The following is a 12,374-nucleotide window of genomic DNA, read 5'->3' as shown; positions in this document are numbered from 1 at the left end:
GCAGGACTGTCGTATGAGGAGAGATTGGGTCAACTAGGCCTGTATTCACTAGAGTTTAAAACATATAAAATTCTGACTAGGTTGGATAGACTGGATGTGGGGAGGATGTTTCCCCTGGCTGGGAAGTCTAGAACAAGGGGTCACAGTCTCAGGATACGGGGTAGGAAATTTAGGACCGAGATGAGGAGAAATGTCCTCACTCAGAGGGTGGTGAACCTGTGGAATTCTCTACCACAGAAGGCTGTGGAGGCCAAGTCACTGAATATATTTAAGAGGGAGATAGATAGATTTCTAGAAACAAAAGGCATCAAGGGGTATGGGGAAAAAGCAGAAATATGGTGTTGAGATAGAGGATCAGCCATGATCATATTGAATGGCGGTGCAGACTCGAAGGGCCAAATGGCCTACTAGTGCTATTTTCTATGTTTCTTTCTGTGTCTGACTTTACCTTGGATAACTCTGGCAAGAGGAAATTAATTTATTTTGCTCAGGTTGTACTTTAGTTCTGTGTTAATTGGCTCAGACATAACAAATACCTTATTCTGGACTGGGCATGACAACTCATGGGCAAACTGCACTGGTATCTTTCAACAGTTGACATATATGGTGGAAGTCCAATTCAGCCTGTTTTATAAAAGGGCAATATCCCTGATGTATTTAGTGAATATTATTAATTCCAAAATATATATTCTTTATGCACAGGTTCTATCTATACTTTTTAATCTTACAGGAAAAACAGAAGCCCCACAAATCTGTGTAGGTTTCCTAATAGCTTGATTTGGAGATTTTTTTTTTATTCATTCGCAGGTTGTGGGCGTCACTGGCAGGAATTTATTACTCACTCATAGTTGCTCTGAGGTGGTGGTGGTGGTGGTGGTGAGTCTTCTTTTTGAACCACTGGTAGCAACTTGATACAAGAGTGGCTTGCTAGACCACATCAGAGGGCACTGAAGAGTCAACAACGTTGGCGTGGGACCAGAGTTACTTATAAGCCTGACAGTAAGAAGGGCAGGTTTCATTGCCTTAAAGATATTAGTGAACTAATTGGGTATTTATGACAATCTGACAGCTTCATGGTCACTTTTACAGAAAGCAGTATTTTTCTGTTTTACTTTTCCAGAATTAAAAAAAAATTGAATTCAAATGATCAAACTTCCATGATAGGATGTGTTAATGCAGGCCTCTGGATTTGTAGTCCAGTAAAATAGGGCCCAAATTTGGCCCTCCATTTTTTTCGGCGCACCCCCGCCGACATTTTACATTAGAAGCAGCGCCAAAATAAATCCGTGCGATCATGGCCGATTCTCAGGCCGTCTGTGGAGCTGGCATGGCGCAGAAGAGAGGGGGGGCGGAGCTAGGTCCCAGCGCTGAAAACCGTACTGGGACCTCTGCACATGCGTGCTAGAGTCTGTGCGCATATGTAGTAGCTCCTGGCAGGCTGTTTCTGCAAATGCGTGCTGCAGGCTGTGTGGGAGGGACCGAAGCACGCTTTCCCTGGCCCTGGCCGAATGGGCTCCCTCATCGGCGGCCCACTGCGTTCCCTAAGGTAGGAGTTCTATTTTTTATTTATTATTTACTGATTGATTTTGGTGCTTTAGGTGCAGGGTTCCTTCTATTTTTTTTATTTATTTGTTGATTGCTTATGACTTTTTGTGCTTTGTTTGGTGTTTGGTGCTTGGTAGTGCTTTAAATGTAGTTACTTGCACTGATTCCTTAACTGTAAGTAAGGTCTTTCTGTGTGGTCAAAAGTGGACACATACGCTGCCCTAAGTTAGTTCAGTATAACTTTTTTCTGGCCAAATTGGCATAAATGGTGTAAGTGGCTGGGAGTGTCCTCTTTTGAAAAAAAAAACTGACCTAACAAACTCACTTACTGGCACAAATTTTGGCCCATAGTCACTACACTACCATACCAAATGCCTTCCCTACCATGCCACCCACAACCTCCCACCCAGAAGACATAGGAACAGAGGTAGGCCATTTATCCTCTCGAGCCTGTTCCGCCATTCAATGAGATCATGGCTGATCTGTGACCTAACTCCATATACCTACTTATCCCTTAAGACCTTTGGTTAACAAAAATCTATCAATCTCAGATTTAAAATTAACTAACCTAGTATTAATTGCCAATTTCAGAAGAGTGTTCCAAACTTCCACCACCCTTTGCACACACAGCAAAGTCCCACAAAAAGGCATCGAGATATATGATTAGTTAACTTGTTTTGATGGTGCTTTGTTTTAATTTGAGGAATAAATGTTAGCTACCTGCTCTACTTCAAATAGTGCCCCGAGATCTTGTATGTCCACCTGAACAAGCAGATCTCAGTGCTACCACTGGGCACATGACATAACCTAATCTTCAATAGGTTTATAATATTGTGCAGCAATTCAAGGCACTAAAGAATTTTTAAAATTATTATACATCAAATAATTAATGTTAACAGAAGTACTCAGTCATATCTACATTGTTTTACCTCTTCTAAAGTGCTGTCTCCAATTTTACCTCCACTTTTCCCATGAGCCTTCAATATCTCTCGCAGCCCAGTTCCTGCACCATGACGAACCTGATAGCAAAAACAGACAAGTGTAGAGATAACAGATGATTATTTTTTAAATATATAGCTCAGATTTAATGCTATTTGAACAGATTACCTCTAAGTTTCTGAACATTTAACTGGGAACCGGACAGTCTTGTGAATTACAAAACGCAAAGCACACAGTCATGTGATCTCTGGAACCCAGTTCAAATTCATCCAAAATGAGAAAAGACAGTGACTTCGGCTTTTTAACCTGCTGTTGGATATCACAAATGAACTTGGATTCTAGTTTCCACTAGCCATTAAATCACGACACAAAGTTACTGAAATATAGCAACAAAATGCAGCTGGGTGTCTGCACTCAAAAGTTGTGTTAGGGTCCACTGAAAAGGCAATGTAGAGATCTACACTAGAATAAATTCAACTATTCCTCACCCGAATGAAAATATTCTGGTTGGTGGCACACCCTTCTACGAACATGCAACAGCACTATACAAAATTCTACAATCCCAAAAAAGTTACCTACTGTATATAGTTAAAATTTTATTTCCATGGTTTTAATCTTATTGTTCTATCATTCAGCTTCAAAACTGTATTTTAAATTTGTACATGCAGTTGGAAGCTTATATTTACAATATAGACTTGACATATGTGTGTTATATTGTCGAAAGGGAGGAGCGAGGTGTGATGGAAAAGTTAGCAAGAACTTCTAACTGGATGAAAAACATCTGCAAAAAAGCTGGACCTAAAAAGTAGGCCACCATTTTCATTTTATGATAGTAACACATTATCCACCGAGTCCTATTCTTTTTTAATTTCAAAGCATGATCACTGGATAACCTAACACACTGATCCAGTGGGCATAAACTTAGAATAAGGGGCCGCCCATTTAAAATTGAGATGAGGAGGAATTTCTTCTGAGGGTTGTAAATCTGTGGAATTCGCTGCCTCAGAGCGCTGTGGAAGTTGGGTCATTGAATAAATTTAAGACAGAGATAGATAGTTTCTTAACCGATAACGGAATAAGGGGTTATGGGGAGGGACAGTGACCCGAGTCCATGATCTGATCAGCCATGATCGCATTAAATGGTGGAGCGGGCTCAAGGGGCCATATGCCAATTCCTGCACCTATTTCTTATGTTCTTATGTAATTGTACAAACAGGGGCATCTGCACTTTTACTGACATTACACAAACAACCTTGATTTCTCAGGAGGTACATAACTTGTAAACAATATTCTTTGCAACCCATTTTAGCACGGTGCACCTGCTTCATCAGGGAATTTATCACTTGTGACACTGGCGGTACTTCTTTCTATAGCCACCACAGAAACAGCATTCTAGGATCTACTATAATTGTGTTTGATGGCCTATATCTGAATGTTTGTTCTAGCTTAATTGCAAAGTAATGTTATACAGAAAAGAAAGTAGCACAGCATTCAACCAATATGTTTACACCACTTATAAACAAGGATTTGCTTACCTCCCATGAAGGGTTGAAAAGGTCGTTACAGAGTTCTTCGCAAAAGCTTTCCAACGGCCATTCATTTGACTGAGCAGAAACATTGTTTGTTAATACACAGCATTGAATTTTCCTTTATATTCTATAATAATTGACAAATCATTAAATAGATTAATAATTTGTGGAATATCAACCACTTTCTAGTGACCACACTATTTAAGCAGTTTCAGTTAATAGATGGTTCAAAAATTATTCCCTTTTTGATGGCATTATATAAATCAGACATCAGTGTAGAAAATGTTATTCTCTTTTCAGCAATACTTAGCTTATCACCATCTAATTTTGAGCAACACAAACATCTTCACCTTACCTCATCAAACAAGGAAGAGCTGTCAAATATATTGTCAATCAACACCTTTGATTCAGTTGCTGGCTGCTCAATTACAACATTTGTAAGTTTCCTGCGCTTCTCCTCTGGCTCCCCATCAACATTATCATTGCTGAAAAACAAGATTTGGCTAAACTATTTTAACTTCATCCTCTCAATTCCATGGGTTCGATATTGCTCATTAATTTTGAATTTACTTATTTAAAGATAAGTTCAGTTAAGGCAAGCATTTTCAGCAGCACAAAATCTTTTCTGGGCTAAAGTAGAAAACAGTGCCCCTGCTTATAGAAAAATCCCTCAGCAAAAGAAGCTAGAAAATATTTCATACTCATTGAACTACTTTTTTCTTAAAATGTAGATGTGGAAACATGCAGTAAATAAGTACAGTTTTCATAAATGTACTATATTTGAGGCTGGTTAAGATTATATCATGCCTGCTAAAAAGACATGGAAATATTACTTGCATAATTATTCAATAGAATCTTGAAATGTAACATGTGGGAGGGTCTGAAGTCTAAAAGCTGAAGTTACTTTACTTCTTAAGTTATGCTAAGGGGTCAAGTAAGTGGTTGCAATCTTGCCTTTTTTTTTAAATATAAAGTAAGTTTAGATACATTCATTTTATTGTGCAAGTACAGATGGAACCATTCTAAACTTCCAAATCACTAGGGCATTACACAAGTACGAATGCATATTTGTTGATCCCAGCTACTAGCATACCCGTCTAAGGCACCATAACACGCAACGCGGGAAAATTAGGTAATTTGCAAAATCTATGGCAAATTTGCTAGATGTAACTGGTTGAGACCAATATATTATAAAATGTAAATTCAGGTATAAAGAATGATATGTTCAATTACATGGGTCAACCGGACAGATAAACAGGAGCTGGAAGGATAAACCATTGAGATCTAAAATTCATTGACCAAACCAAGATGTGAGGCTAACCTGGTCAACAACAGAGCCCATATAATGTAAAATAGGTCCTGTTATAAACCAAGAAGTTATATTTTTGTCTTGGCTCGTTCCTATAGCTATCAAAGCAATATAGTAATTGAAAATATTTTTGAAACAATGTATTATGCAGTTACAAACATAAACTGCATCAGCCTACAAGAAGCTTCATTGATTGCTTCCCTCCAACATAAGTGGTAGTTAAAGATAATCCCCAACAGTATTTTTGGCCTAAAGATCTTTCCCTAGATTTAATTTAGCTCAATTGGATTACAGTAAACCTCATGCAGAATTAATTGTACATCCTTGATCGTACTGAAACACACTGCTTTGAGGTCTCCTCCCATTTTTTTTACCGCAACTGAAGCTCTTGCAACCAATCTTGCTGCACCTTTCCTTGTAGCATTTTTTTAAAACTGCATATAAATTTGCAATATTTATTATAAATAATTCCAGGAACATTAATACGTAGTTGTGAAGTTATTCAAAATTCTAAATTTCTCCTGCTTGGCTGTAGTACTTCTACTGAGATGATAATTTTTGCTCACAAATAGGAACACAATTGACAGATTTTAGTTAAATTTGAAACAAGCGTCTTAAAGCTAAACAAACTACGTAGGTATGAGGGGCGAGTTAGCTAAGGTAGATTGGGAAACTATATTAAAAGGTAGGTAGACAAGCAATGGCATTTAAAGAATTAATCCATAATTTACAACAAACATGCATTCCTTTAAGGCAAAAAACCCCACAGGAAACGTGGTCAAACTGTGGCTAACAAGAGAAGTTAAAGATCAAAGAAGCTTATAATGTTGCCAAAATGAGTAGTAAGCCTCGTAGTAAGGATTTTAGAATTCAGCAAAGGACCAAGAAATTGGTTCTGGGGCAGGTGGGACCAGTACAAACCGGACAGTCTGAACCAATGTCCTAGGGGGAGTGTTTGCTCTGCTGTTGGGGAGGGGTTAAACCACTATGGCAGGGGGATGGGAACCTATGCAGGGAGACAGAGGGAAGTAGAATGGGGGCAGAAGCAAAAGATAGAAAGAAGAAAAGTAAAACTGGAGTGCAGAGAAACCCAAGGCAAAAAGCAAAAAGGGCCACATTACAGCAAAATTCTAAAGGGCAAAGTGTGTTAAAAAGACAAACGTGAAGGCTCTGTACCTCAATGCGAGGAGTATTCATAATAAGGTGGACGAATTAACTGCGCAGATAGCTGTTAACGGATATGATGTAATTGGCATCACTGAGACATGGCTCCAGAGTGACCAAGGCTGAGAACTCAACATCCAGGGGTATTCAACATTCAGGAAGGATAGACAGAAAGGAAAAGGAGGTGGGGTGGTGTTGCTGGTTAAAGAGGAAATGAACGTAATAGTAAGGAAGGACATTAGCTTGGATGATGTGGAGTCAGTATGGGTGGAGCTACGGAATACCAAAGGGCAGAAAACGCTAGTGGGAGTTGTGTACAGACCACCAAACAGTAGTAGGGAGGTTGGGGATAGCATCAAACAAGAAATTAGGGATGCGTGCAATAAAGGTACAGCAATTATCATGGGCGACTTTAATCTACATATTGATTGGGCTAACCAAACTGGTAGCAATGTGGTGGAGGTGTATTAGGGATGGTTTTCTAGACCAATATGTCGAGGAACCAACTAGAGGGCTGGCCATCCTAGACTGGGTGATGTGTAATGAGAAAAGACTAATTAGCAATCTTGTTGTGCGAGGCCCCTTGGGGAAGAGTGAACATAATATGGTAGAATTCTTCATTAAGATGGAGAGTGACACAGTTAATTCAGAAACTAGGATCCTGAACTTAAGGAAAGGTAACTTCGATGGTATGAGACGTGAATTGGCTAGAATAGGCTGTCGAGTGATACTTAAAGGGTTGACGGTGGATAGGCAATGGCAAACATTTAAAGATCACATGGATGAACTTCAACAATTATACATCCTTGTCTGAAGTAAAAATAAAACGGAGAAGGTGGCTCAACCATGGCTAACAAGGGAAATTAGGGATAGTGTTAAATCCAAGGAAGAGGCATATAAATTGCCCAGAAAAAACAGCAAACCTGAGGACTGGGAGAATTTTATAATTCAGCAGAGGAGGACAAAGGGTTTAATTAAGAGGGGGAAAATAGATTATGAGAGGAAGCTTGCTGGGAACATAAACACTGACTGCAAAAGCTTCTATAGATATGTGAAGAGAAAAAGATTAGTGAAGACAAACGTAGGTCCCTTGCAGTCAGATTCAGGTGAATTTATAATGGGGAACAAAGAAATGGCGGACAAACAAATACTTTGGTTCTGTCTTCATGAAGGAAGACACAAATAACGTTCCGGAAATACGAGGGGACAGAGGGTCTAGTGAGAAGGAGGAACGGAAGGAAATCCTTATTAGGCGGGAAATTGTGTTAGGGAAATTGATGGCATTGAAGGCCGATAAACCCCCAGGGCCTGATTGTCTGCATCCCAGAGTACTTAAAGAAGTGGCCCTGGATGCATTGGTGATCATTTTCCAACAGGCGATTGACTCTGGATCAGTTCCTATGGACTGGAGAATAGCTAATGTAACACCACTTTTTAAGAAAGGAGGGAGAAAGAAAACAGTTAATTATAGACTGGTTAGCCTGACATCAGTAGTGGGGAAAATTTTGGAATCAATTATTAAAGATGAAATAACAGCACATTTGGAAAGCAGTGACAGGATCGGTCCAAGTCAACATGGATTTATGAAAGGGAAATCAAGCTTGACAAATCTTCTGGAATTTTTTGAGGATGTAACTAGTAGAGTGGACAATGGAGAACCAGTGGATGTGGTGTATTTGGACTTTCAAAAGGCTTTTGACAAGGTCCCACACAAGAGACTGGGGTACAAAATTAAAGCACATGGTATTGGGGATAATGTACTCACGTGGATAGAGAACTGGTTGGCAGACAGGAAGCAGAGAGTCGGGATCAATGGGTCCTTTTCAGAATGACAGGCAGTGACTAGTGGGGTGCCACAGGGCTCAGTGCTGGGACCCCAGCTATTTACAATATACATTAATGATTTAGATGAAGGAATTGAGCGTAATATCTCCAAGTTTTCAGATGACACTAAACTGGGTGGCGGTGTGAGCTGTGAGGAGGACGCTAAGAGGCTACAGGGTTTGTCCGCCACTTCTATGTTTCTATAGCAGGAATGGGGTACTGAAGTTGAATGTTCAGCCATGAACTCATAGAATGGCAGTGCAGGCTAGAAGGGCCGAATGGCCTACTCCTGCACCTATTTTCTATGTTTCTATGTTTCTATGACTTGGACATCAGGGAGGGATTCAAATTCCTGGGGCATTGGAACCGGTTCTGGGGGAGGTGGGACCAGTACAAAGCGGACAGTCTGCAGCTGGGCAGGACCGGAACCAATGTCCTAGGGGGAGTGTTTGCTAGTGCTGTTGGGGAGGAGTTAAACTAATATGGCAGGGGGCTGGGAACCAATGCAGGGAGACAGAGGGAGACAAAAGCAGGTGACGGACGGGAGATGGGGGGGGGGGGGGGGGGGGGGGGTGGGGGCGGAGAGGCCCGGGGCGGGGAACAGGATGGGCCACTGTGCGGCAGAATTCTAAAAGGACAAAGGGTGTTAAAAAAACAAGCCTGAAGGCTTTGTGTCTTAATGCAAGGAGTATCCGCAATAAGGTGGATGAATTAACTGTGCAAATAGATGTTAACAAATATGATGTGATTGGGATTACGGAGACGTGGCTCCAGGATGATCAGGGCTGGGAACTCAACATCCAGGGGTATTCAACATTCAGGAAGGATAGAATAAAAGGAAAAGGAGGTGGGGTAGCATTGCTGGTTAAAGAGGAGATTAATGCAATAGTTAGGAAGGACATTAGCTTGGATGATGTGGAATCTATATGGGTAGAGCTGCAGAACACCAAAGGGCAAAAAACGTTAGTGGGAGTTGTGTACAGACCTCCAAACAGTAGTAGTGATGTTGGGGAAGGCATCAAACAGGAAATTAGGGGTGCATGCAATAAAGGTGCAGCAGTTATAATGGGTGACTTTAATATGCACATAGATTGGGCTAGCCAAACTAGAAGCAATACGGTGGAGGAGGATTTCCTGGAGTGCATAAGGGATGGTTTTCTAGACCAATATGTCGAGGAACCAACTAGGGGGGAGGCCATCTTAGACTGGTGTTGTTTAATGAGAGAGGACTAATTAGCAATCTCATTGTGCGAGGCCCCTTGGGGAAGAGTGACCATAATATGGTGGAATTCTGCATTAGGATGGAGAATGAAACAGTTAATTCAGAGACCATGGTCCAGAACTTAAAGAAGGGTAACTTTGAAGGTATGAGGCGTGAATTGGCTAGGATAGATTGGCGAATGATACTTAAGGGGTTGACTGTGGATGGGCAATGGCAGACATTTAGAGACCGCATGGATGAACTACAACAATTGTACATTCCTGTCTGGCGTTAAATTAAAAAAGGGAAGGTGGCTCAACCGTGGCTATCTAGGGAAATCAGGGATAGTATTAAAGCCAAGGAAGTGGCATACAAATTGGCCAGAAATAGCAGCGAACCTGGGGACTGGGAGAAATTTAGAACTCAGCAGAGGAGGACAAAGGGTTTGATTAGGGCAGGGAAAATGGAGTACGAGAAGAAGCTTGCAGGGAACATTAAGACGGATTGCAAAAGTTTCTATAGGTATGTAAAGAGAAAAAGGTTAGTAAAGACAAACGAAGGTCCCCTGCAGTCAGAATCAGGGGAAGTCATAACGGGGAACAAAGAAATGGCAGACCAATTGAACAAGTACTTTGGTTCAGTATTCACTAAGGAGGACACAAACAACCTTCCGGATATAAAAGGGGTCAGAGGGTCTAGTAGGGAGGAGGAACTGAGGGAAATCTTTATTAGTCGGGAAATTGTGTTGGGGAAATTGATGGGATTGAAGGCCGATAAATCCCCAGGGCCTGATGGACTGCATCCCAGAGTACTTAAGGAGGTGGCCTTGGAAATAGCAGATGCATTGACAGTCATTTTCCAACATTCCATTGACTCTGGATCAGTTCCTATCGAGTGGAGGGTAGCCAATGTAACCCCACTTTTTAAAAAAAAAAGGAGGGAGAGAAAACAGGGAATTATAGACCGGTCAGCCGGACCTCAGTAGTGGGTAAAATGATGGAATCAATTATTAAGGATGTCATAGCAGCGCATTTGGAAAAGGTGACATGATAGGTCCAAGTTAGCATGGATTTGTGATGGGGAAATCATGCTTGACAAATCTTCTGAAATTTTTTGAGGATGTTTCCAGTAAAGTGGACAAAGGAGAACCAGTTGATGTGGTATATTTGGACTTTCAGAAGGCTTTCGACAAGGTCCCACACAAGAGATTAATGTGCAAAGTTAAAGCACATGGGATTGGGGGTAGTGTGCTGACGTGGATTGAGAACTGGTTATCAGACAGGAAGCAAAGAGTAGGAGTAAATGGGGACTTTTCAGAATGGCAGGCAGTGACTAGTGGGGTACCGCAAGGTTCTGTGCTGGGGCCCCAGCTGTTTACATTGTACATTAATGATTTAGACGAGGGGATTAAATGTAGTATCTCCAAATTTGCAGATGACACTAAGTTGGGTGGCAGTGTGAGCTGCGAGGAGGATGCAGAGTGACTTGGATAGGTTAGGTGAGTGGGCAAATGCATGGCAGATGAAGTATAATGTGGATAAATGTGAGGTTATCCACTTTGGTGGTAAAAACAGAGACAGATTATTATCTGAATGGTGACAGATTAGGAAAAGGGAAGGTGCAACGAGACCTGGGTGTCATGGTACATCAGTCATTGAAGGTTGGCATGCAGGTATAGCAGGCGGTTAAGAAAGCAAATGGCATGTTGGCCTTCATAGCGAGGGGATTTGAGTACAGGGGCAGGGAGGTGTTGCTACAGTTGTACAGGGCCTTGGTGAGGCCACACCTGGAGTATTGTGTACAATTTTGGTTTCCTAACTTGAGGAAGGACATTCTTGCTATTGAGGGAGTGCAGCGAAGATTCACCAGACTGATTCCTGGGATGGTGGGACTGACCTATCAAGAAAGACTGGATCAACTGGGCTTGTATTCACTGGAGTTCAGAAGAATGAGAGGGGACCTCATAGAAACGTTTAAAATTCTGACTGGTTTTGACAGGTTAGATGCAGGAAGAATGTTCCCAATGTTGGGGAAGTCCAGAACCAGGGGTCACAGTCTAAGGATAAGGGGTAAGCCATTTAGGACCGAGATGAGGAGAGACTTCTTCACCCAGAGAGTGGTGAACCTGTGGAATTCTCTGCCACAGAAAGTGGTTGGGGCCAATTCACTAAATATATTCAAAAGGGAGTTAGATGAAGTCCTTACTACTCGGGGGATCAAGGGGTATGGCGAGAAAGCAGGAAGGGGGTACTGAAGTTTCATGTTCAGCCATGAACTCATTGAATGGCGGTGCAGACTAGAAGGGCTGAATGGCCTGCTCCTGCACCTATTTTCTATGTTTCTATGTTAGATGAGTGGGCAAATGCATGGCAGATGTAATATAATGTGGATAAATGTGAGGTTATCTACTTTGGTGGCAAAAACACGAAGGAAGAATATCTGAATGGTGGCAGATTAGGAAAAGGGGAGGTGCAACGAGACCTGGGTTTCATGGTACATCAGTCATTGAAGGTTGGCATGCAGATACAGCAGGCGGTGAAGGCAAATGGCCTTCATAGTTAGGGAATTTGAGTTTGGAGCAGGGAAGTCTTACTGCAGTCGTACAGGGCCTTAAATGAGGCCTCACCTGGAATAGTGTGTTCAGTTTTGGTTTCCTAATCTGAGGAAGTACGTTCTTGCTATTGAGGGAGTGCAGCGAAGGTACACCAGACTGATTCCCGGGATGGCAGGACTGACATATGAGGAGAGACTGGATTGAATGGGCCTGTATTCACTGGAGTTTAGAAGGATGAGAGGGGATCTCATAGAAACATTAAATTCTGACGAGACTGAACAGGTTAGATGCAGGAAGAATGTTCCTGAT

The 12,374-nt window shown here is 41.6% G+C and overlaps 1 protein-coding gene across 2 annotated transcripts in view; it reads right to left on the bottom strand.

Moving 5' to 3' along the window:
• btaf1 (BTAF1 RNA polymerase II, B-TFIID transcription factor-associated) overlaps window positions 1-12,374 on the bottom strand; it is a 215,145-nt gene that overhangs the window by 111,416 nt on the left and 91,355 nt on the right. For both annotated transcript variants that reach the window (XM_070876808.1, XM_070876809.1), the window contains exons 7-9: window positions 4,369-4,498; window positions 4,020-4,088; window positions 2,475-2,564 (exon numbers count right to left, since the gene is read on the bottom strand). In XM_070876808.1, coding sequence (XP_070732909.1) covers window positions 2,475-2,564; window positions 4,020-4,088; window positions 4,369-4,498 — 289 coding nt within the window. The remainder of the gene's footprint in view (window positions 1-2,474; window positions 2,565-4,019; window positions 4,089-4,368; window positions 4,499-12,374) is intronic.

The sequence above is a fragment of the Pristiophorus japonicus genome, chromosome 3, assembly GCF_044704955.1.
Source record: "Pristiophorus japonicus isolate sPriJap1 chromosome 3, sPriJap1.hap1, whole genome shotgun sequence".
Taxonomy (NCBI): Eukaryota; Metazoa; Chordata; class Chondrichthyes; family Pristiophoridae; genus Pristiophorus; species Pristiophorus japonicus.
Note: the sequence above shows the minus strand (reverse complement) of the source record. Positions and strands in the feature narration are given on the sequence as shown.